This window comes from Rattus rattus, chromosome 6, assembly GCF_011064425.1.
Source record: "Rattus rattus isolate New Zealand chromosome 6, Rrattus_CSIRO_v1, whole genome shotgun sequence".
Classification (NCBI taxonomy): Eukaryota; Metazoa; Chordata; class Mammalia; order Rodentia; family Muridae; genus Rattus; species Rattus rattus.
Window position 1 is genome coordinate 116243612 of NC_046159.1, and position 26765 is coordinate 116270376.

General features: G+C 38.8%; 1 protein-coding gene across 1 annotated transcript in view; it reads right to left on the reverse strand.

Moving 5' to 3' along the window:
• Positions 1–26765, reverse strand: part of Ptprz1 (protein tyrosine phosphatase receptor type Z1) — a 181425-nt gene that overhangs the window by 81949 nt on the left and 72711 nt on the right. The window contains exons 3-6 of the mRNA XM_032906900.1: positions 12952–13131; positions 10543–10694; positions 6830–6925; positions 6291–6357 (exon numbers count right to left, since the gene is read on the reverse strand). Coding sequence (XP_032762791.1) covers positions 6291–6357; positions 6830–6925; positions 10543–10694; positions 12952–13131 — 495 coding nt within the window. The remainder of the gene's footprint in view (positions 1–6290; positions 6358–6829; positions 6926–10542; positions 10695–12951; positions 13132–26765) is intronic.

Genomic DNA, 26765 nt, shown 5'->3' on the forward strand with positions numbered 1-26765 from the left:
ATGTGGGAAGCACAACAAAACACTATTAATGACAATTAAGGAAAATTCAGTCGTAGTAGTAGTAGAGGACAATCTCATATATTGTGAAAAAGAATAAATAATGAAAGTATTACTATTATGAAAAGAAGTATGTGTTGTGTTCTGAATAAACAGCCGTCTTTTAAGAAATGCTTTAAAGAATAAAAAAGAAAGAATTAAGGGCACAAACAAAATTGCACTGATACGAATTTGTAAGGCAAGGAAATTAAGTAAGCTTATCTGCAGATGAAGAACATTTATTTTCTTCACTGACAATATAGAACCAATTTAATGTGCTTGAAGTGTCTTCTTTTTCAAGTTTAGTGTTACTTTTACCATATACCAAACTTGCATGCTTCAAAATTGAATTAAACATGTATATTGGGAAACATATTTAAACATATTTAAAAGGCTATTCAATTTAATAGATGAATTTAATCAAAGTCACTGTGCACAATCACAATACAAGAAAAATACCAATTGTATTTCTACACCAGTTTTGAACAAAAATATTGTTTTTCTGCAACATGATTTTTTCCTTTCTCTATTCTTTTTCTTTAAAATTTTCTATACAATATATTTTGGTCATATTCTATCCCTGTCTTACTCTAACTCCTCCAGATTCTTCTCCCTCCTATCGCCACAATCAACTTCATGACCTTTCCCTCTCTTAAAAACCAAAACAGAAAAACCAAAACCCAAACCAAACTACCACTAACAAAACAACAAACAAAAAAACAAAACTGGAATTTTGTGTTGGCCAGCTACTCCTGAGTGTGAATGCGGTTGATACTGAGTCACTCCAATGAAGAAATCTGATATTCCCTTTCTCAGAAGCTATGAATGGCAGAATCAACATGGTTTAAAATAGCCACAAATTTGAAATACAAATAGAATCTATGTTGTAAGATAGTCTAGAGAGAATGAGGAAAAAAAACTCTTCAAAAAGGTAGAAATGATCATGGCCTGGCTTTGAAAATTCAATATTATGGTAGGGTGCATATGTGTGTGTGTATGTTTGTGTGTACCCTTTGAGTGTGTGTGTGTGTGTGTGTGTGTGTGTGTCTGTGTGTACCCTTTGAGTGTGTGTTTCTGTTGTTGATGATGTCTACTTGTTTGTCTCACTATATAGCTCTGCCTGTCCTGAAACTCACCATGTAGACCAGTGCCAGGACTAATGGCGTGATCCATTCTCCATGCTATTTATCTGAACTTGAAGACTGGTTGTAAAGTTTAAATAAAATACAGAGTCTATAAATCAGATAATCTTGAATAATAAAAAACTAGACAAATGTCATTGTCAGATTGGAAGTCTTCCTGACAATATGTGACCATGAAAACCATAAGAGTATCATATTTTGCAGAAAAAGAAAAAAGAATAAAGGAGTATAAAGATCTGTATATACATGATTAACTGATAGCTGAAATGGTAATAGGTAGAGTAGAGTTAATAGAATTTTCAATGAGCAGAACTGTATTAATTATCCTTGAAGAAACAAATGAATTTCAAGCACTCATTCATTCATTCATTCATTCATTCATTCATTATCATTTGTTCATTCATTCATTCATTCATTCATTATCATTTGTTCATTCATCATTCATTCATTCACTGAGTGCTAGGGAGTGAACTTAGGACTTTAAGCATGCAAGTTCGCACTTTGTCACTATGCTACACTCTCACCTGTAACTGTGCTGTAGATTACAAATACTGTCCAATTCTAGGTGGACTATAGGTTTAAAAGTGTCTTCCCTTCTAAAAGCAATCATTAGAAGTTATCTTCATACAGGCAGCTTGGAACTTCTGTTCTCAGTTACTTGTGAAAGGAGAAATGATACAAACTTTAAGGATGCTACTATCAAGATTTAAAGAGTGAGGATTTAGGGGTGAGGATATACTCCACTTGCTAGACTGCTTACCTAGAACATATGCTGTCCTAGATCTGATCCCAAGAACCTAATAAAACCAGTGTGGCCATGTATACTTGTAATCTTTGCTATAAAATGTAGAGTCAAGAGGATAAGATGCCCAAGGCCATTCCAAGTGGCACAGTGAGTTTGACGTCAGCCTGGTCTTCATGCGGCCAGTCCTCAGAAAAGAGTCATTGTGAACACAGTCAACTCAAAAATGGAAAATGTACTGAGAATATTTTATGCATATACACATTTATAATTATGTGCAAGCTATTCTTACATTTATCTGTATTATGTATATTCTTGTACATGAACTTGCATGCAGGTTAGAAAATCCCTATACAATTATGGAGGCATTCTATTTTGGGTCTTCCAACAGTGCTTGTCCACAGTACTACCTTGGGCATCCAGCTCTCTCTGCTCTGCCATTACTCACAGAGGTAGTGATTTACTCGTTAGTTAAATGCTCATCTTTCTCACTCTGCAGTACAATGCACCTCTTCTGCTCTATCCAGGAGATTTAGTTCATTACACGGTAGTTCCTGAAGCCAATTGAGTTTATGTGAGGTGGCACATTATTAGAATAACCGAAGGAGTTTGAAAAATCACACCAGCATCACACTCTCCGCCACTGGAGATAAAACTTCTAGGGCTGGATCCTGGCCACATGCATTTTTAAATCTCTTCCCAGATGATGCAGGCATTAACCAAAGTCAAAACCCAGGGAAAAAGGAAGTGTTTGCAAGATTTTCAACTTCCTGATCACACTATTCATGCGTATTATTAATAATTAAAATTAGAGCTTATTGATTATGCTTGAGCTAAAAGCTAAATCTTATAAACAGAAACCTATTTGACTGAATTACATTTCTCCAAGATCAAATAAAATCTTATTTTAGTCCACTAGAAAGTTTACATTTTGTTTGGCTTAATGGACTAATGATGTCTATGAAATGTCCAATGTCAAGATGAGATTATCAAAGTTCAGAGTCGAAGTGGGACTGGGAAAAGCCCATGTGACCTTAGTCCTACACAAAGAACTTTAGACAACTGAGGGAAGCTATGAACAAGAGAAGTGGTCTTCTCCAGGAAAGGGCACATCAATTGGTTGTCCAGTGCTAAGTAGTCAGGTCTGAAAACATACATATAGGTAGCATTATATGTATCGAATAGGTTATATTTAGGAATACACACACACACACACACACACACACACACACACAGATATATATGCATGAAATCAAAATTAGTGAGAAAATAGGCCATGGATTTTATGGATTATGCGGGAGGGTTGGGGGAGGGAGAAAATGGAAGAGAGAACTGTGATTAAATTATAATCTCAGAAATGAAAAAGATGATTATCAGAGTTCAGATCTCAATTCAAGTTCTCAGGAACTGATCAGAGTTTTCCTGTTACTCTGTGGGTATTCACCAGTTTCTGATTCCTGATTTTAAGGCTTGATTGTTTGGTGATTAGATAATCTACTAAAGATAAAATTTCTTTTATGCGTGTGTCTTATGAAAATGTGATTTTGGTATATACTAATTAAATAAAGAGGCAGAAATTGATGTTCTGGTACCCGGGAGAGATGAATTAATGCCAGAAGATCTCAAGTCAGGGTAGAGAGGACAAAGGTTTGAGGTCTCTGTGGAGATGTGGAACACAGAATTTCTTTGGAACATGAACAAACACTAAAGGTAAAGAAGTTTAAGAAGAAAAAAGAAGAAAGAGGATGTTTATTTCTTTCTCATTAATCCAGAATCCACTCTTCCTTTTCTTTTGTTGGCCACATTGTGGCGACTACTAAGAGGGGGCACCCTGATGTGCCCTATATAATGAACACCAACTGATTGCCATTGAATGATGGCCCTTTTCCTGGCTACTATATCATCACTAACTGTGTGATGTTCACTGTATGATAACCAATGAGTGCTGGTTAGTTTGTTATGCTCACTCTGTCATAGGCATTCTGTGATGGTCATTGTACGATGCTCAGTAACAAGCATATTTTCTGGCTGAAGGGCTAGAACTTCACCGTGTTTGTTAAAGCTGATATTTGCATGTTTGTCCCAAAACTATGTTCTAGATATCACATAGAATTTTCAGTTATGGTTCTTCTTTTCAATCATGCCACCATCTACTGGGAAACTGGACTATGGTGACATTTTGTGACTTGGAAAAGGAATCATGAATTTCATCTGAGTAAGTCCATGAGGGCCTTATACTTGGGCCAACAGCACTTCACTAGTCCTCCAGCCTTCATCTCAACCCCAATCCCTCAAACACAGATGGTCAACCAACTTGCTAGATCCTTCCATGGGATCTCTTCCAAAGAGAGGAAAAAAAAGAGATGAGGGAGAGAGACAGGTAACCGAGAACCATAGTACAGCCAAGCACTAAGGGAAAGCTCCTGAGAATTTAAAACCAACTATTACTTATAACAACGGCACTTAAGGAGCCACCTCAGAACCTCTTGTAATGATTCTTTGGTATACAGATCCCTGGGCCTAGTTTGCAGTTGAGTAAGCAGCAGCATAAGTTGTTCTGATGAGACCTTCCATTCAAGAATCACTGATAACATTCCCTGGAAGTTTCTCTTCTTTGCAGTTGGAAAGATTTCACTAATACTTTTTGGTGTGTTCTGCTTGAAAAAACATTAATATTTTATCTTTGCATCACTGCAAAGTCCCCACCGATTCCTCTATGTACAAGTGCAACAATGTCAAGAACAGAATAGCTACGGTGAGAGGAGGATCAGAAAGAACAGGTTCTCAACAAGAAATGAGGTTTCTCTTTTAGAGAGAAATGTAGGAGATGAGAAACCAGCCCATGACATAGTAAGGAGATTTTCCATTCTGAATGATGTTTGTAGTTTATGACTCTACATGGAGAACATGGATCAGAGTTTGGAAGTCTGAGCATTCTCCTAGAGTCTCTTTGTCTAATGGTAAGAACTGCTTTCAATATCTAAGATTCTCTATAATAATAGCTTAGCAGCCCAAGATTAGAATTCCATAGTTTACTGTACTCTAGGGGATGGTCTAGTCTTCAAAAGAACATAGAGAAGGTTCTAGAACTTCACAAGTTAGAGTTAGTAATTTGATTTCTCTTGTCCCATGTGAGCTGATGTAAAACATGAAAATAATTTAGGTTTAGCTTTTCTACCCTTGAAGAAAGTGTTGAAACCCATCTGGTTTCCTTCCTTCAGTTGGCTACAATCCACTTTCTGACTTATTGAGAGAGAATTAAGTGTGGCTCATGGTATTCAATATTGCGTTTTGCTTTCTAGGTGGACTGAGCGGGCCGTCAGCTGGACCTCACTTTTGATGACAGGAGGAGGGGTGGAGCAGGCTTCTCTGCTGCAGGAGTCCCCATGTTCCTGACTTCTGAAAATGTCAGTCAATTCTGATCCTTACATGTAAGTGACAAAGATCAATCAATCGCAGGTTGGACTTTTGCCTTCAAGAAAAAAGGTCTACCTGAGTCTTGTTTCTCGTTTTTGATTTGGTGGCTTTCTAGAGAGTAATGATTTTCACTTTATTGATGACCAGGGGTGGATGAATATTGTTTGTGTGGGTTGTTACTAAAAGTAAAATAGCAATCACGGGTTTCTAGCTTGTCACCACTGTTGTCAATAGCATCTGCTGTGACAGATGACAAGATCCACCTAGTTACCCACCAGGCAGAATAATATAAAGGAATTCCATCCCGTTTAGTGTTAGCATCCTTCCTCTTGTAAATATCTTACCTCTTTGACATACTCATTTGCCAAGAAAACCACCAAGGCATAGGTGTCCACTTGAGTACAATTCTCTTTTCACTTCATAATTTAGTATTTGTAAAATTAATTGGTCTCATACAGTCTTTAAGGTGATGTACAATGCCGACTCAGATTAGATGAATGTTTTAAAAGCTACTACAATAGGGTTATTTTTAAAGAATGAATTTGGAGAATAGCAGACTCCCTTTTACATTGATAGCCTATAAATTAAACTTTTAATTAATCTATTAAGAATTTATTCATTTGAGACAGGACCTCTCCGTGTAACCCTGGCTGGCTGCCCCAGAACTTGACACATGGATGAAGACTGCATTGGGTTCACAGAGATCTACCTGCCAAGCTTCCCAAATGCTGAGATTAAAGGCATGTTCCACCATGCCCAAGTTTTCATAGTTGTTATGGCACAAAATTCTCTTATAAATGGTTCTTTACTTCGTGAGAAATATACAGAGCGGTCAAGTGTGGGAAGTGAGATAACATTCGTCTTTAAAGACACCATCCTCCCCATGTCTCCCAAGTGATCTGGTTACGGTGCAGATACTCATAGGTGTTTATCTCATAATCTTAACGGCTTACCAAAACGACTAACACTTTCAGTCCCATCAATAATGGCTTTGTAATCCAAATTTTCTTCAACTCCAATCTGTCAGGGAAGAATGGCACTATGAAAACAGGAACCAACAACTGACTAAGTGCGTAATAATACATCACAAATTAGTATAAAGAACAGTATGTCCCAAGTACTTTTTTTTTCAACAGCAAGGTTAAAAACAAAATAAATAAAAATCAGGTAACTTTACATTTTACACTATGAAAAGAAAAATGGGAAATGCCATGATTTACAGTTACTACTCATGAGTTAAGGCACGTCATGGATAGACAGGCAAGTCTGTGTACTTATAACTGTCCACTCTAGCAGGAAGAAACATATTCAGTTATAAATATGAGCTCTTTTTAAAACATACCAGATGAGGGCAACTCTTAATGGAAATGACCGCCAGTGATCATTATGGGTGTGGTCTCTTCGGCTTGTGAAAGTATTTATATTAATATAATAACTGGTAGTTGCTATAATTTAAGAAGAAATCAATTGTAAACCTATGTCCAATAATTACCTCAAATAAAATGGATAGAGCCCTTAACCTTCCTTTTCCTTTAACTGCTTCCTCAAAACTTGAAAATCGGTCCGCATCGAAGCAGTAGACTTGCATCTGTGAACGTAATGGTAGTAGCTTTATTAGAAGCATTTCACAAAAGCCAGTGACGAGATGTACCAGAGAAGCCAACCAGCTTAGTACATTCTACTGAAAAATTCTACAGACTCTACAGTTCTAGAGTCTCTGAGTTTTCCAAACGATTTCTCAATTACAGATATACTTAAGTAAGTTTGCTGCCATTTGTCCTTGGACATAGAAGGAAACACAGAATCTTCCCTAAAGCAGTATGCACTAGAAGGGGAATAGTAATAGCCATAATAATAATAATAATAATTCACTAAGTAATTGTTGAATGTAAAAAAACCGGACAAAGTTTCTTTTAACTATCATGCATAATTTGTACAAACCTGGGGATCACTGTTTCTTGAGCGAACATTCCTAACTTGATGGAGCATTGTTACAATTTTGGGCATTGTCATGGTGTACTTACTGTTCTTCCACTGAAATTACAAAGAACTCTGCTTGTATCTAAAAATGCCAAGTGTTTTAAGCATCCTATTGTAGCTTCTACTGTGAAGCTAGCCCTTGTGAATATCTATTCCACTTTAGATGCTCAGCCATGACAGGCTCTATTCCAGCTTTTAATGTGCTCCTTGCCCAGGGATTGAAATCCAGGTACCATCAGTGTATAAAGGTAGAATCAGGCAAGAGTAGAAAACCTCTGAGAACACTTAAGGATTGATAGTGGGAGGGCACCATATTCAGCAGGATGGCAGTGGCCGTGGAGTGCCACCAGTGCCTTCTCAGAGAAGGTATCTCAGTTGACCTCTAAAAGTCAAGTAGTTTTGAGCAGGTTGAAATCAGAAGGGATGGGGGGTGGTCTCCTGAGAAGGTGTACACAAAGAAAGTATAGGCATGGGAAACTGAAAAGTCATTTTCTGTGATAGCAGGGGATCATTGTAAGGGAAGGGGCTGGAGGAGCAGGCAGTGGTCACACCAAGGAGCCATGGGAAATCACCAACGCCCTTTAGAAAACAGTCAGGAGGATAGGCTAGGGATAGGAATGTGGACAGACTGAAGGAGGTTAAGATTAAAGAGAGACTAATATTTTGTCATTTGACAAGTATGAAGAAAGAATGGTAGTTCTAAAGCACATGTAATTTGTAAAAAGAATTCAGAAGACTTGTTATGGGATGTGGGAGAAAAAGGAATACAGAGATGGAGAAAGACAGATAGGAAGAAAGAAAGGAATATAAAAATAAAAAAGAAAGAAAGAGAGAGGGTCAGAGGGAAGGGACAAGGGAGGAAGGAGGAATGGGTAGGTTCTAGGATGCTCCTTTGAGGTCCTATTTGCATAACTGCATGGATAATACTTCTAATACTATATTTTGATTTTATGTGTACGAGTGTTTTGTCTGCATGCTTGTCAGTGTGTCCTACGTATGTCTGGTGCCTAAGAAGGACAGAAAAGGGCAGCAGACCCCCTGGAACTGGAGCTACAGATGATTGTGGGCCTTCATGGGAGTGCTGGGAACTGAACCTCAGTTCTCTGCAAGAGCAACACATGCTCTTAACCACTAAGTCAACGCTTGAGGCTTAATTTATTTTTATTTTTAATTATGTGTTTATGTGTATGTCTTGGTGGAAGGATGTGCACGTAAGTGCAGTTGCTGTCAGAGATCTTTAGGGGCAGTAGGATTCCCTGGAGACCGGAGTTAACAGGCATTTGTGGGTCATTTCATTGGTGCTGGGAACCGAACGGGGCCCTTTGCAAGAGCAGTACACAATTCTTAATCCCTGAGCTGTTTCTCAAGCCTAGAATAAATCTTTAAAAAGCAACAGGGAAAAGAAAAGGCAAGCAAGCAGACAAGCCAACAAACAACTTTTCCAAAACAATCTTTTGAACAAAATATTTATTTAGAATTTAACTCTTTTGTATTTTTTGATTGCTTAAAGCTTTTGATATGGAGAGCTTTTTAAAAAATGTCATTTAAAAGTAGGTAATATTGCATGAGAGCTTAAATCTTTTTTTCTTTTTTTTCATCTTTATTAAATTGGATATTTCTTATTTACATTTCAAATGTTATTCCCTTTCCCGGTTTCCATGCCAACACTCCCCTAACCTCTTCCCCTCCCCTTCTATATGGGTGTTCCCCTCCCCATCCTCCCCCCATTGCCGCCCTCCCCCCAAGAATCCCAGTCACTGGGGGTCCAGCCTTGGCAGGACCTTAAATCGTAGAAATGAGATGCTATGCATTTAAAAAGTTGGTTTTAAATCTCTGAAAACATTTAATGATTATGACTTTATTCCTGGATAGTTATTAAATAGTCCTTCCTGGTTATAATTCCTAGATGTAATTATCAACATGTTTAAATGGCCTTTTGTTTCTTTGACAGAATTCACCCTGATTTGCTGTGATTTTTATTATTAACAACTACTTTGGATTATTGAAGTAATACAGTTTCATTGTCTATACTTGTGGATTTTTAAAAGAAGAAAATCAGAGGCATTTGCAATGCCATCAGCACAAGAGAGCTACTGTTCACCCTTTTATGGTTTCTCTGGATGATTTTAAAGAATAATATACTTAGTCCCTTCTTTAATTAACTTCATAGAATATGTCTGTTTCATAGGACAGAAGTTGTAGCAAATCAAATAATTTGTACAAAATCATGTCATTAAGGATAGAGTCTTGGCCATTTAACCCAATCTCTGCATAGTTAGTTTTCATGCTTAACAAAGTTGGAAAAATAATGCTGATTACGTCATATTCAAATTATTATTTTTAATGTATTAATTGGATAAAACATTTTGAAGTGGGAAGGGTGTGTGTGTGTGTGTGTGTGTGTGTGTGTGTGTGTGTGTGTGTGTGTGTGTGTAATGGCCTGCCATGGTGTGGGTATAGAGGCAAGCCAGGTCTTTTCGTTGCTTGCCATTGCTTATTCCAAGGAACCTGGCCCAAGAGCTTCTGGGGAGTCTCCTATCTCCTCTTCCCATGTTGCCACAGGAACATTGGAATCACTCGCTGAGTCATCTTCCCAGCCCCAGCATACAACTCGAAACATGATTTTTACAAGGTCTAATACTCCATCATAATGTATTTAATGACATCCTTTGTTTCAATATTTAATACTGTAAAAACTGTTCACACATAAAATCTGACTCACATCTATAATTATTATTGCTATACTTTGAATAATAAAATAATGAAAGTAAACAAAGTTTTTAATACAAAATAAACTACTGCCCAGAAAGTTCAGCACTTTAGAGAAACATTTGAAAATGTTTACCTATATACATCGTTTATCATACTTATAACTCTTTTCTAGTTTAGACATGAGGTTCCTTGCTAGAAATTAGAGGACTCAACTGAAAGCATCCTGCTGTACATTGATGACATCGCCCCTTTTATTATTTCATTCATTCAGTTCCTCGTCTGCATTTATTGATAAGCTAGGAAGTCACAACCTGGGCATGTCAAAGTAGAAAAGTAAAGATGGTTCGCATGCTCACTGAGTTTACAGTCTTGGAAGGAAAGCATGTATTGATCAAGGCGTCAAGACACAACTGTATGTTCTAAATTCTCAACTACACAGCAAGTCAAGTTCTGCGTGAGGGAAACTCTCAAAGATGCAGAAGCTAAGCCTGAGAACAGCAGCTGCCACCGTACCTCGAGTGGAAACTTCTGCCCTTCCAGGCTGTGTTCCGATCCTTCCGACGACACATTGCATTTGCCCCAGTGAAAAGTTATCTTGCTTGCCTTGAAGACCTTTTCTGAAAGTCCTCCACTGAGATAGTAGTCATTGGTGAGATTGATTTCCACTAAAGCAAAAAATAAAAGACCAAAATATTACATCTAAGTTTGTGAAAACCCAAATTATGAATTTAACTGAATCTCCTACTTCAGATAAAACTCACTTGACAGATTCAAGAGTTTTAAAGTCGTTTGCATTTCAATTTTGTCCACATATTAACATACCTAATGCATGTTATTGTCACAAATCAAGGACCCTGAAGATACGACTCCAGTTTGACGCTCACCACGGGACAGCCAGCCCACTTACTCTATTTGGTCAACTGAGACCGCCATTCCTCCAAGGCTCTCTGGCCTCAAAGTGCTTGATGAGAGAGGAACACAGTAAAGGTGGCAGAAGAGATGGTTAGAGGAAAAGTCTTTCCCTGGGAGAGCTCTCATCTCTCACTGATAGCCTGTTCCTGCGCCTTGCCCCTGATAGCCTGTTCCAGCTCCTTGCCCCTGATAGCCTGTTCCTGCGCCTTGCCCCTGATAGCCTGTTCCAGCTCCTTGCCCCTGATAGCCTGTTCCTGCGCCTTGCCCCTGATAGCCTGTTCCTGCGCCTTGCCCCTCATAGCCTGCTCCTGCGCCTTGCCCCTGATAGCCTGTTCCTGCGCCTTGCCCCTGATAGCCTGTTCCTGCGCCTTGCCCCTCGCCCCCTCCCGACCTTTTTGCTCCGTCTAATTCCTGCTTTCTGTCCAGACTTCATCTGGCTCCCCAAATTGTCTTAGGCAGGCATTTGAGGAGACCCATCATATGAAAAACTTTTGCAATTTCATATTCGAAACTGGGGTGTCCACCATTAGAACTGGAAACTTCCCCAAGTCCCACAGATTTTATTGGTTGTAATTTTACAAGTAATCGGAAGGATAATGATTCTCTTGAGAGTCTCGTGCAAAGATGATGATGTCTCTCATCAGGTTAACTAGTCCTTGTTCTGCAAGTCAGAAACCATGGCTGGCATAGGCAGTAGTGATGAAATCCCATACACTGGCTAACTAGATAGTGATGTAAGCTTCCATTGACTATGATAATAATAATGTCAAGTACAGTGTCAATCATGCAAGCAATGGCAGTCAACATGTATCACTTATGAAGGACCTCCTAGTAGAATATCAACTGCTTATACCCCTTGGCTACTTGATTCTTATGTAACCTTAGGGAGCAAAAACAACTGTGACCTCTGTTACACTCAAGGCAACTAACAGACAAGGCAAGTTGCTTCCTCCAATGTTTACATTGTCATCTGAATGACCACTGATAAAACCAAGCAGACTGACCATAAGGAACAAGTACTTAACCATTGCACCTTAAAAGAAACAAAGCAGAGATCAAATGTTCAAAGCACAGCTTTTAATACTCACAAAATTGTATTAAATTGTCAAGATTCGGAATAATTTACTTTTATTATATTTGAATTATAGAATAACATACCAAAATTTTCTTAGGTATTCATTCAAATAATAGTAAATGCTTTTCAATTAGTCACTGATAGAGAAAAACCCTTGCTCTACAGAATACAAAGTCAAATTATCACATTTATTAATTATATTATCTTAATATGAAATGGAGATGAAATTTGTTCATTATAAATCACACTAACAGGTCTGTTATTATAATTTTTATTATTATTATTTTTGCAAAGATGGACACTTATGTTTATACAATTCCCCCCTGTTTCATGTCAAAACAAAATATCTAAAAGGGAAACATGTCATATTTTGAAAATTATTGTGTCTATATATACTGTTCACCAGAATTTCCTTAAATTTTAAGAAATTTTACATTTTACATGAAAGAGATGCTCTCACAAAAGATACTTACAGAAGTACCTCCTTAATCTATAATTTTAAATTTCTCAAATAAAAGAGTATTACTTGGTTTTCTTAAATTAAGTTATAGTTGATTATCTTGTCATGGTCAAATATTGACTATGGCATGAGGCTGAACATCTAAGATCAAACTCTAATGCCCAAGATATGGAAATACTGACCAAGTGTCTGACTATGCACCAAGTGGAAAAATTTCATTACCTCTAATTTTATTACCTTTTTTTTACATTATCAAATGGCAAGACCACTTTCATTGCACAAGGAGAAAACGCTGCATGTTTTTGTTACTTTTTTTTTTCTGTACAAACTCTCAAAGTGCTGATTCTGTTCTATTTGACCTATTACTATCAGCCTCTGTTCAGTTCCTAGCATGTTAGTAAAAGGAAATGAATCTTATTTAAAAAATATTCTCAGTATGAAAAAGTCTGTCAAAAGCAAAAGACAAGGAGGTTACCTGTTTTCCCAGTGTTGTGAATAAACGTGTTTTCCAAGGATGGTTTTTCCCAACCCTGAAATTTCAGTTTCTTAAGATTCACATTGACTTGTGTAAGATCTTCATCAATATTAATAGGAGACTGCTTTGGGCTATTACATATTGGATATTTCTTTCCCCAATTTTTTTGATTTAGTGCTCCTAGGGAAAAGAAAGAAGAGAATTAGTTTCTTGAATTACCACGTAAAACCTGAAATGTGACATTATCAAATAATATATTATAAAAGAATAGATCAGAATGGTAGAAATGGCATATCTTTAAAATAAGTTATACAATAATTATGCCTCAATTAGAGGGTGGGTTTTAAATAACTCATCATCTCCCATGTCACAAGGAGAGTATGATGTAGACTGGGCTTGCACTAAAAGACGTGTTTACTTAGAATTTCCTAAAATTCCAAATATTGTAAACCATAGGCCCACCCATATACCTGTCAAGTTCAGGGTTCATCAAAAGTTGTTCCATTTGTCACCTTATCCAAATCTTCAGAAAGCCAAGGTGTATTTAAGGTAGGCAGTCATGCTCAGTTGCAGACTGAAAGGCCAGGCACTCAGAGCTGATGCTGAAATCTTTAGCAAATCACGTGAGGTGGCCCTTTTCAGACCCTTTGTCACTGCTGCCACCAAATGACTTGCCTTGATTTCCATCTGTTCAAGTTTTATTTATGAAAAAGTAATCATCAAAAATCCCTGTACTATGTGGTAATGCAACCAGGTCATATTACGTAACCATGTTAAATCAAAACACCCTATCAAGACTTCTGATAGGGTTCGTTTCACTTCTTTCACAAAATGAACGGCCCTCTGAACCAATAAGAGGCCTTCACTGCCCCTTCCTCACTCCCACCTGGAGACACACATCATCTCCCACTTTCACTGCATCAAAGCTAAGAATGGACATTTATTTAACGTCTCATTCAAATGTCTGTAATATTTATTTTAAGTCCAAGGCTTAAACTTTTCTCAACTTTTCTCCAGTTACCATAAGGAAAGACAAATGGCAGCACAGTTTCAGTAGACAAAATTTTAACAGCTTTTCTTTCTCAAAAGGAGTGTGGGTGAAGCTGAGTTCATATTACTAAAATCTGGGGGAATCCCAAGCAAACATTTGTGGTGCAACCCCAGCCTACACCACAGTCTCCTGGAGATGTGAAAGGTGGTGCAGGCTAACATCAGTGTCAGCTGGATTGAAAGACCACCTCTTAGCAGTGTGTCGAAGCTAATTTGCAAAACATCCCTGTAAAGAAAGAATCATTAGTCACACCACGATGCTGCCTCTGAAGTCCTGGGGAAAGCAGATTAATACCTCACAGTGAGGCGTCCATCGAAATCAATAGGTGCTGAAAACATACTCTTAATGCTGGCCATACTTCTTGGGAGGAGTTGAACACAGTGTGTTTTGGGTATGTACGGTGACACATATTTTGACTTCTAGGAAGAGTTTTATTGATTTCGGTAATGATAGTTTGATTTCGTTTCTAAGACGCTTGGGCATGGAGACAAGAAAATGCTGCTTATTTTATAAATGTCAGTGTAAAAGAAGCGTAGAAGCATGAATCAATAAGTCCTTTTCGTGCCTCACACTTTAAAATAATAGCACAGTAAACTCACGTTAGAAGAATCACATGGCCACAGTTTACAAAGCATACTATTTTAGGTCTCAGCCAACACCGCATGTGACAAAGAAGTTGGATGACTCTGGTCCATTTCACCTTCACTCTGACTTGGATCTTAGATCTTAATATATACAAGATAGATTTACTTTTTGAGACAGGGTCTCTCTATAAAGCTTTGGTTGTCCTGGAACTCCCTATGTCCAGGCTGGTCCTGAACTGTCACCTATCGACCTGCCTCTTGTCTCCTCAGTGCCAGAATTAAAGCTATGTGTCACCATACCCATCTTCTAAAATGGAACTCTTGATTTCTGCTCTGAAACAAACTCCTAATGCACTTTTGCCATTCTCTGAACTTACGAATCACTGGTAGGTCTCAGTTTTACACCTCGGTTAGTCATGTTGGATCTGCCTTCAAAATATATTTCTAGTTGGACTGTCTTTCATATCTACCATGGCTATACTAGCTCAAGCTACAGTCATCCTTCCTATACTCAACAAAAAATCTCCTGAAAGAGGCCAGTTATCAATAGCTTCATGAAGTCAGATCTGTGTTTGAACACAATCTCTAGGAAATTCATCTACATAAATCTCCACAGTAGCTCAGAGATTTCTAGTGCCTTTCCACCCATCTACAGTTTGGTCCCTTCTACAACTCTGTTCTCCCTGTAGCAAGCACAATTGTGAAAGGACCCTCCAAATTCTCAGTGTATTTTTTACCTGTCTCATATAAGCAGTGTGTTAATAGAGGGCAGTCACTCTTTTGCTAATTCAGATTCTATGGCAAAGGCAATAGAAAGTCACTGCTTGGCCTCGGTACAGAAAACTCCTCTGCAATTGTGCATTTTAATCTCGCTGGCTTTGAAGAGTTGTGCGTCCAGATGGTAAGAGGTCACAGGCCTAGGAACGAGGAGCCAGGGCTAGGAGCTGAGGGTGCACACTCCCAACCAGAGCAAGCAAACTAATGAAACCAGGCACCGCCATCTTGCCTCTCAGAAGTGAATTCTTCTAACACTAAGAGGCAGCCAAGCTTCAAATGAGACACCCTGTTGCTACACTTGTGAGTCCCTGAGCAGACAGCCCAACAGAGTGGGCACTCTTCACAACTCCTGGCATAAAGAAATCGTGAAAAAAAAATCTGTATTTTAACTTCTACCTATGCAATAATTTTCTCTGACATCAGAGAAAACCAATAAAACCCAGTAGTAAATCTTTTGATATTGTTGTTTTCTTTTGGTTGACAGATGCCCAGTCACTGGGACAGTCCTAGAATTTACTTTGTAAACCAAGCTGATCTTGAACTCAGAGGTCTGCTTGCCTCTGCCTCCCAAGTGCTAGAATTAAAAGATTGCACCACCATGCCTGGCTCAGTAGTAAATCTTTAAAAAACACACACCAGTGCTCGGGTCACTCTTTCCCTTAAATCCTCCCCATGCCTGTCTATCTCACTCAGAATACAAGATCTTTGCCTAGGCCATTAGATCTTGTACATCATCTGTACTTTTCTTTATCACTAACTACTCTTGGAGACTGTGCTATAGCAACGATCGCTTCCATTCTGTTCACAGAGCATCAAACCTTGGCTCATCTCCTGGACTGCTTGCCCAGATATTTGCAAGGCCCAGGTACCTTACTTTCTGACTTCAGTTGTGTCTCTGCTCAACTACAACTGCCCAGGAACACTTTCTCCTAGCAGTCTCGCAAAATGGTTTTCTGCTTTTGGTCATGCCCAGTGCCTTTCCTTTATTTTTCTTCTTCTAATACAAAAATGTTTATTTCTTTGTTGTTTCCACACCCTCGTATCTATAACAAATAGTTATAACATATAACAATAAACACTCATAGAACCTTACAAGATATGGTGGGAGTTTTATGTATTTGAACTCATGGGACTAGAACTCAAAACAATAAAATTAAAGAAAACAAAAGGTCAGTTACAGGGAAATTCCTAAAATCAACGATAGCTCTTGCCATTGCTATATGAGAGTGGAGTAGCTTCTGCTGAATGATACCGGGAGAAAATATCAAGGTGTGAATTCTATGTTTTCTTGTTATAGCACAACAGGACTGAACAGCTGGATTGTGTTTCAAATGTGTGGCAGAGGGAGTGTGAGTCAGTCTACTACCCTTGCCACTAGGATTTCTGGAGCAGCACAGGACCTAAATGACGCCCTAATATTTATGATGGGGACACAAAAGAAAAGAGGGCAGGATAAGGTTAAAGATTTTATTTTTAGCAGACAAAAAAAATAGAGAAAAAAAACAAAGCCCAGAAAAACCTATCAACTGAAGACTCTACAGGGTAGGTCATTTAAATGACCAGGAGTACAAAAATCAAGAGAAGTTAGCCCATCAATGTTAAAGTGTACACACATGTGCACGAGTGGGCACACAGATATACACGGACACACGAACACACACAGGTACATACTACAAAGGTAACAAGCATTAGATATATTTCATCTGTCTTTAACACTGACAGATTAATCTACCCTTATACTTAAGTATCATTATATAAGTTCTCAAAATTATCATTAGAGCAATTGGAGACTTTATTCGCTGTAGTGGATAAAGCCTAGGATTGTGCATCTGAAAAAACAAGTGGATAGAATCATTAATGAGACCAAATCTATCTGAGTTGCATTTGGACAAGTTTCAGAAGATCATTCAAGATTTACCTGTTGTAAGCTTTTCAGAAGACTGAATGGGAGCTCTAAGTGATGTAGGTAAACTATTCCTTTATCAAATCTTTCACTCATTCATTGACAGACCTGAATTAACCCATAGATTTCTTGTGCTCATCTACTGGGGGCATTAAACAGATGGTAAGTTTACAGTTAATGTGTCTGCTTCCTTATACACTATTGCCAAATCAAATCTAGCAGACAGAAAAAGCAAATTAAGATTTTGTGAAATAGTCTTTGCGCATCAGAGTATTTCTGTGTACCCTTTCTTCCAAGTGGAAAGGAAAAGCAATTCCAAACTCTGTAGGGGACACACGGGAGTTCAAGGTTGTTTCCTTGTTTGTTACATTCCAGAAGAGGATGCGTGGGGAGAGTGTTAAACATGCCTGCATACGTCTGAAAGAATGTCCATGACGAATGAAAGTGACCAAGCATGGTGAACGTGTACTGGTGCTGTCATTGATGGATAGATAGGGTCATGACAGAGGGAACCCACACTATGCTCCTCTGAGTGATAAGCCTGAGCAAATTTGGGTGGCAGAGAAAGTTAGGCACAGCTCAGACAAGCCATGAGCAGGGACATGATTTGTATGTGTGTGTGTGTGTGTGTGTGTGTGTGTGTGTGTGTGTGTGTGTGTGTGTGTGTGTGTGTGTGTGTGTGTGTGTGTGGTGTGTGTGTGTGTGTGTGTGTGTGTGTGTGTGTGTGTGTGTGTGTGTGTGTGTGTACAGTGTCTGCTCACACATTCCGTAGAGGCTAATGGAGAAGACAGCTGTGGACCAATGGATCTGGGGCAAGGGAGGTGGGAGTTGGGAGCATAAAGCTTTCTTATTAGAGATTATGGTTGCCAATCAGTAAGGCAAACAGAAAGGAAAAGGCTGCAAAATCGATGGCTATTTTCACAGGCATTTCCTACTAGCATGTGAACTACATTTTATAATATCCTGGACTTATCTGGATGGCCATACATCTGTCTCTTATTTAGCATTTTTCTTAGCCTCTGACATATAAGGATTAAATAACTATTTGCCAAATGAAGACCACTCCAGTGCCATATCGTTACCTACTCCCAATGTTAACATGCTACATAGATTGACCAGTTGCTGTTCTAGAGAGGAGTACATTTTATAAAATGTTCTTCATGAACTCTATTACTTCATTAGTCACTAGCATTAAAAAATATGAAGTGGGAAAAGTAAATACAAAACGAAGTGGGAATGAGTACAATAACATTCATATGCAAATGCATAACAGCTTAGAGACACACTCTCTCTCTCCCTCACTTTCCTGCTCCCACTGCCTTATTATTCTTGCCTTGAAACATCAAATAATTCACAAAATGATCAGAATATTGGTTGAAAATTGATATGAATCTGACAAAAGTCTCTCTCTCTCTCTCTCTTTCTCTCTCTCTCTCCCTTCCCTCCCTCCTTCCCTCCCTCCCTCAAATTGCTATTAGTAAGTTTTGAATTTTAAAACGAACTGAAATGTTCTGGGGCAGGTCCCACACCCGAGTACTTAGGCAACACAAATTCTATCCAATTGTGTTTTGTTGTTTGTTTTTGTTTTGTTTTGACTTGATTTGATTATTTTTAAGAAAAAGAACACAAAGTTGAGTGTTTTTTTTTTCTAGTAACATTTCAGCCTTTAGTAATCAAGTTGCATGACCCTACCCATAACCAACAGCCTCTTGGTTTTAGATTCCATCAGAAGGAGTCTCATGATCAAAGGGGTAATCTTATTAAAAAGTAGCATTACTGTGGGAGGAAGCAGGGCACATTTCCAAAGGGATTGAATAGTTGGGGTGAGAATGGAAGATGAATTATATTATTTATATTAATGTCTTTCATTGGCTTGGAAAATTATTTCTGGAATGAAAAGACTAGGGTGAAGGCATTTTATAACTGTTTATAGTTCCAACAGAGTATGACTTTATTCTTTTGTAGTTTGGATATCAAATACAATAAATAAAATACTTTATCCAAATAAATGCACCTCTCCCATGAAAAATCATTATTCACTATAGCATTTGTCTCTTTTTAAAATTTGAGCACAGGTATATAAGACTGACTAATATTTCCAATGGTATGCTCATTATTCTTCCTCAAAAGAGAAAAACTATGCTTACCACGTAAAATTTAAAATTAAGTTCATTGTATGGTTCTTAAATATAGCTAACTTTGTAATCAGCAGAAATGAATTCCTTCTGATTCCATTTACATGGAGAAAACCTGATTCTTTCTCTCCCAGAAACTCTTAATTGTGCCTCCGGCAGAGTGGGACATCATGGCCTCCTCATTTGGCCCTCTATACTGAGATTTTGTCTGTCTTGAGCTTACATAGGTCTTGTGCATGTAGAGACAATTGCTCTGAGTTCATATATGCAATGCTCTGAGTTCCTATCGGCAATGACTGTTTCCTTGTCGTTCCTCTGGGTCCTACAATCCTTGCAGCCCCTCTTCCAGAAGATCCCTGAACCTGGGGAGGGGGTTATGGGGACATCCCATTTAGGACTGAACACAATTCAGGCCTTATTTCCTGCATGATGACCAGCTTTGAGTCTCTATATTAATTACTCTCTGTAAAAAGTAGCCTCTCTGATGGAGGTTGAGAGATGGACTGGTCTATAGGTATGACAGTAAGTCATTAAGAATTGTTTGGATGCTCTGTCCATTTAGCAGAACAATGAGAGTAGGTTCTTTCCTAAGGCCTGTGACCTCTCTAACCATTGATTTTTGTCCCTGATAATGGTGCCTTGTATGAGTTCCACCTCATGGAGTGGTCCATAATTCCAAACAGAAAGTGGTTGGTTAATCCCATAACACTCAGACCACTATTGTACGAGTGGAGAAACAATCAACATTTTAAAGTAATTTAAATAGTATAAAGAGGTTGACAGTACAGTGACTCAGATTCACATTTTAAATTATTCTGACATACAAATGAAATAAATCAGTTTCTATGAAAATATAAGAAAGAATTTAGAACCCCAGCCAAATGGAAGGATGATTTATGTAAGAAGCCTTTTTGTTTATTTGTTTTCCTCAGATGTAGCCCTGAGCCCTGGAGCAAAGGGATCTCTTAAAAGAATCTGCAGCCTAAAAATCATTAAGTAATATATATCATTCTAATAAGTATCATCACATATAAGATGTCTGAGAGAATGCCCCATTGCAAAACAAGAATCCACAGAGACATTCTGGTATGGTTCTAGCCAGAGAGGCTTCTGGAGCGAGAATACAGGTCAGCTGCAAGCTAGCTCAGTATTAAAGCCTACTTCATTAGGGCTGTAATTGCCTTCGTTATCTCTTCCGATAGATCCTCCTATCAACCAAGTAGAAAAATCTTTGCAAGTCTGGTTGAAATTTCTAATTGATAGGGGCTTCTGTGTCAGCAGTGATGTTTACCTATGTACCTAGGACAGTTCTAAACCAATGTCCTAGTGCCACTGTGAAATGTAAGGAAATCATTAGCTGAAATTCAGCATGCACACACAGACTAGAAACTTTCCCCAAGCTTCCTCTTTAAAATCATATACATTTTTCAATTCGGAAAATGTCTCCAATAGAAACCTTTCAAGACTTAGTGATTAAAAATATTGTTTTGCAATGCAATAACTCTAAATTTATAACAGACTTTTGGAGAAAACTACAACATAAATGAATGTGAGGATATTGAGGTAGTAAAATGGCATCACTCTAGCTATGAGCTATCAGACCCTGATAATTTTGGCAAGTATAATGACATCGCTAAACAGATCAAATAAGATCCATGGTCTTAAGCTACCACTAGTGCACTGTTTTCCACAGTCTCCATAGCCTGGATCTCCTGATGGATTCAAGATTTATACTTCTGATTGCTGGTTAAAATTATTCCATTACATTAGTAAGAAAAAAAAACTTATTTTAAAAACCATTTAGTGATGGTAAGAAATAGTAAGAACCCAAACCCTGAAACAGAACTGAGAATCAAAACAGAAAGTCATTCACAAGGCTCTGGAACTATTAGAAAAGATTCATTCACTGAGAAGTAAAGAGGGGAAGAAGAGCAAATACTACCTTAAAAGTTACAAACATGGGCGCATAATAACCGCATAATACCCGTCGCGGGGAGGGATAGGCGTAGGCAGAGAGGGTTTGAATCTGACCTCTCATCACTGAGAAGCCTGTAGATGTTCACTAGACAATTAGAAATATGGCTCCGAAGCCACCGTGAGGTCTGAGCTACCGATAGAGACTGTGAACCATCAACACAGATTTTATCATAGATGTGTCTGAAGCATTTTTGTTACATTTGGTAAATGAGCAGAGGATCAGTGACAGGACCTCTGAGACTAGTGACACAGAAAATTTGAGGAGAAAAGTTAGAGCCAAAAGAACTTAAAATTTAGTGACCTGCAAGGGAATTGCAAATCTAAGTACAAATGGTTTTAAGAACGTCACAGAACGATGGACTCAACAATGAGGGACTATCCTAAACTAGGTGTTACACACAGACCACAAAGCCCAAGGCGTCACGACTTAAGAATGATCTTTAGATGCTATTCCCTAACTCAAAGTTTATTGTTCCTGGAGTAAAACAATTCACAACCATAGACTTAAATTCACAGAGCTAACCGTAGTGGAACGCATAGGGTTTTCAGCAGCTTGCGGTGAAGAACAGTGTGATAGCTGGTACTCCAAGACAGAGACAACTATAAACAGAGAGCTAGTCCTCATCGGTGTGTGTCTTCGCTTTCTTAAGCTTTAAATTTCGGGGTGAGGTCAACAGTCCTGATCGACAATCGGAGGGCATGTGTTTGCAGGACGAGGCAGTGATCAGCACAACGGGGTGGTGAGAAGATAAAGATCTGGAGAACCGGAGGTTCTGGCACTTGTGTTGAAGGCCGTGTCCTGGTTTGAACTTGAAATGTCTCCATAAGCTACCGTATCTGAACGCGTGCTCTCCAGCCGCTATTGCTCTTTGGAACCTTTAAGAAACTGTTAGGAGGTTGGAACGCTGCTGGAAGGAGTGGGTCACCTGGGGGTGGAGTGCAAGATTTATAGTCTGGCCCCATTTCCGGTTTTCTCTCTCTGCTTCCTGTGTGAGGGCGCATTGTGTTCAGCCGGATTCTGGCTCCTGCAACCGTTCCTTCCCTGCCTGTTGCCATGTTTTCCCTGCCAAAAAGGACTGTATGTCTGGAACTGTAAGGCAATACCAACCCTTCTCCCCTGAGTTGCTTTTTATTGTGTATGTTATGGAAGCCAAAGAAAAGAAACCGATAAGCTCCCTTACTGTGGTCTCTAATCTGTTCCAGGAAGAAAAAAAGTAAACGTTCAAAAAGCTATTGGACAATTGCAACCAAGGCTTTCCCTGCAACTCTTCCTTCTAAATTTAAAAGGAGAGATTGATACTTCTGAATCCAAATATTGAAATGCGTTCATTGCTTTAGTCTGGTATGAAACAGTAAATCAGAGATGGAAAAGAAATCACAGAGGAAATTTAACAAGCTTACAGAATTCCGTGGAGTTCTTGTTTCTCTAGCTTCTATGAGAAGCCACCCTTTCTCAAAGGAAATTGAGGCTCAGAGATTAATAATTTTGATTAATGTTATAGCTTCTCTATTCACCTATATTATCAACGTGTGTCCATTGTATTTTCATATTCAGGGTTTAGATTGAAGGCAGTGAGAGCTGATTCACTGTAGCGATTTTTCCCCCAGTCCAGTTGTGGTTAACTAATTTCTCTCAATGAAAGGCAAGCAATCTACGTGAGGAATGACTGAGAGAAACAGGAATATTTGATGCTGCAGCCTTGTTTATACCAATGAAATAAGCGAATACACAAGACACAGCTCTAGAAATTATTCCAATTTGAGAACGGGTGGTGGCAGCGATGAAGATGATGATGATGATGATGATGATGATGATGATGAAGATGACTTATAGACATTGAAAACTATCTTGTTGTGGTCACCAACTTTCCTCTTGCTTCTGTAACTGATCAGCCATGTACTTAAAGTAAAAAAACTAGCCAGATAGAAAATAGCAGCATAAGTCTCTGACACGACACACCATCATGCCTGTTTTCCATGCTTATTATCCACAGGTTTATTCACACAAGGCATGACTGTATCTGTGATCTTTAAGTCTGGTATGCTGGTCAAAAAGATTCAAGTTTGAAATCTGAGACATGGCCCTTCTATCATCCTTCTGTTCGTGACAGGACCTCTTTTTCGCACCACTGCACCACCGTTTAAAGAGCATGCTGCTTAAAAGGTCAATGCTTTCTTTAATTCCTATATAGAGCACCCGGCTTATCCATTTGCTAAATATTAGTCAGAAAACAGTCTCCTGTACCAGATCTCCTACAGGCAGTTTACTGACCACATGTGAAGGCCAGAAAATAATCTGTGAATCTATCGTGGTGGCAGTCAAATTCATGGTTTAGAAGTCTGTTGGATTACTTTCTGATCCTGTCCAGTTGCCGGGCTCCGGAAGGCAGTTTTTATTGTTCATGTGCTTACTCATTCACTAAGTACTTATGGAGTGATGCTTACTCATTCACTTAGTACTTATGGAGTGGTGCTTACTCATGCACTTAGTACTTATGGAGTGATGCTTACTCATTCACTTAGTACTTATGGAGTGATGTTTACTCATTCACTTAGTACTTATGGAGTGGTGCTTACTCATTCACTCAGTACTTGTGGAGTGATGCTTACTCATTCATTTAGTAGCTGTGGAGTGATGCTTACTCATTCACTAAGTACTTATGGAGTGATGCTTACTCATTCACTTAGTACTTATGGAGTGGTGCTTACTCATTCACTTAGTACTTATGGAGTGGTGCTTACTCATTCACTCAGTACTTGTGGAGTGATGCTTACTCATTCACTTAGTAGTTGTGGAGTGGTGCTTACTCATTCACTCAGTACTTATGGAGTGGTGCTTACTCATTCACTTAGTACTTGTGGAATGGAGTGGTGCTTACTCATTCACTTAGTACTTATGGAGTGGTGCTTACTCATTCACTTAGTACTTGTGGAATGGAGTGGTGTTTACTCATTCCCTTAGTACTTATTGAGTGGTTAGTCTGAGCTAGTGTATGAGGCTCAATACAAAAAGTTTCAAAGATGAACAGAATGGGTGCTATCAAGGAACTCACTGGCTTGAGTAGGCAAACACAAGTGGTTACAGTTCCTCATTGTCAGCACAGGAGAAATATGTACACAGTATTGTAGCAACACTAATAGTACATAGCACACACTGGACAGATGACAAATAGGACTTCCTGCAAAACAAGACATTTGGCATAAGTCTTAAAAGAGACAAATATCCAACTGGAGATGAGGAAAGAATTCTGGGTTGATGCTATTCGGGTAGAGAGTACATGGCTGTTCGGAGAGACATCAGGAAATGCCATGCTAAGATGAGATACAAGACCTAAAAGTCACTGTCAAGAGATACACTTGCATGGACTTAAGTGTGTTTTAATTTGCATCTACGTTTTTAACATCCTGGTTAAAATGTCTTACTGCTCTATTCAGTAGAATAGAACTAAGCAGAGTTTTACATGTAGTTAAAGAGTAGGTTCCTTGCTTCTGCATAATTGCACATAAATGTCAAATGGTCAGGGCAAGGGAAGTGAAGCAGGTACTGAGAAGTGAAGTGTGGGGAGTCACAGAATCCCAGGCAAAGCTTAGGATCATCTCTGATAGTATAAATGAAGGAGAGGGGAGGGGTAGAGGTGGGGGTAGGTAGGCTGGCCACAGACTAAGCCAGATCTTTGAAAGTTTGAATGGCCAGTGAACCTATGCTTTCATGTACGGCACTACCAAGCAGTTATGGCCACACTATCAATAGGTGTTCATAATGGTCAGACCAGTAAAACTCTACATAAGTCACTCTTCTTCCCTTCTCAAAACAAAAACATATAAATTATATTAGTCATATCCCAAAATACAGCTAACCAAATTGCTTCTCCTGTGGCAGTTGAGAGCCTAAAGTAGCAATCAGTGTACTTTCATGCCAACTCCTGGAAGACATCGCTATCCTCCACTTAAGTCATCTGACCAAGAACCGGACCCTTCTGCATATCTGAAAAAGTTGACTGTCTTTCCAAATAATGTTCATTTTCAGTGAATTTACTGATTCCATTGACTCGAAAGAACTCCAAAACAGAACATGGAAAAGTCCTCTGATTCTAAAATCCAGTTCAACCATAACCCATCACATCTTATAAAGAACCATTTGGCTCTTACAATCTTCCAAATCAAAACTGTATTTTGTGAGTTATTTTTAAGATACGATCTCCACAGAGTACACATTTAGAACCTTGCTGGGTATCTGGGAAACGAGTACTATATTTAACTGTCGTTAGCTTTCTTATCCTATTTTTTTTAGACTGGCAGAGGGCTTCTACTTGCCTTAGTTACAGACTGCCCCCAACTCCATTTTTATCGTTTCCAGGCAGGAAAACAGGATTACAAATTGTCCTTGTCTAGGTACCTTTGCTTCTTTACTGTGCATGCGCACGCACATGCGCACACGAGCATGCCCTGGTACTTCCTTCCCTGACTCAGTTTTTCCTATTTTAGGTGACGTCGTTGTCCTAGAGCTGCCGTCTTACTCCGCTGTGTCCAGACTCACAACACTCATCATAGGGCAAGTTTCTTCTTCACTCGTGTGTTTTCATCTTTCTTCCATAATAGAATCTGAGCTTATTCAGAACAGGAACCTCGTTAGTCCTGTGAAGAGCGGAACAAGCTTGCATAGCACCTACTGCTGTTTCAATCACTGTGCGGTTAGCACCTATCGTTTCACCTGGCGGAAGTGCTACTTGAAGCAGGCAAAAATCAAAGCTGCATCTTTAGAAAACAAAAACATACAAAGAGACACATTTCATAAGGGTGTACGGTCACCAAAATACACAACCCTCCCCACAGTTCCCAGGGACTGGAGAGCTCAGTTTATTGTAACACGGAATTGTATCCTGCGTGCCCCAGTGTGTCATAATTGAAAACATCAGCACGTGCCTTTAGAAGAAACACAGTTACAAACCAACACAATAATGCAATGCCAGAATTATTTAATTTGGCTTGGACTTTTACCTCAGAAATAAACATTCTGAGGGGATAAGTAACAAAATCCTGAATGGTTATGAAGCATATTCTTTTAAAATTATATTTATTTATGTTACTGTGTGCTTATGTGCATGTGCATGTATGAGTTTCTATGCAGTGTTGTGGATGTCAGGGTCAGGGGACAACTGTGTAGGAGTGGTTCACTCCTTCTGTCCAAATGTAGGTTACAGATTTAAGTTGCCCGGCTTGCCCAGTGAGTTCATTTATCTGCTGAGCCATCTTGCTGCTCCCACAAAGCATATTCTGTGACACCCCACTTCCTCTTGTTTTACCCAGAACCCTCGGCAGGCATAAGGAAGCTCACATTAGGGTCTGAGACTCTTGTGTTGCTTTCTGGTGGAATAATTTTGATAGAG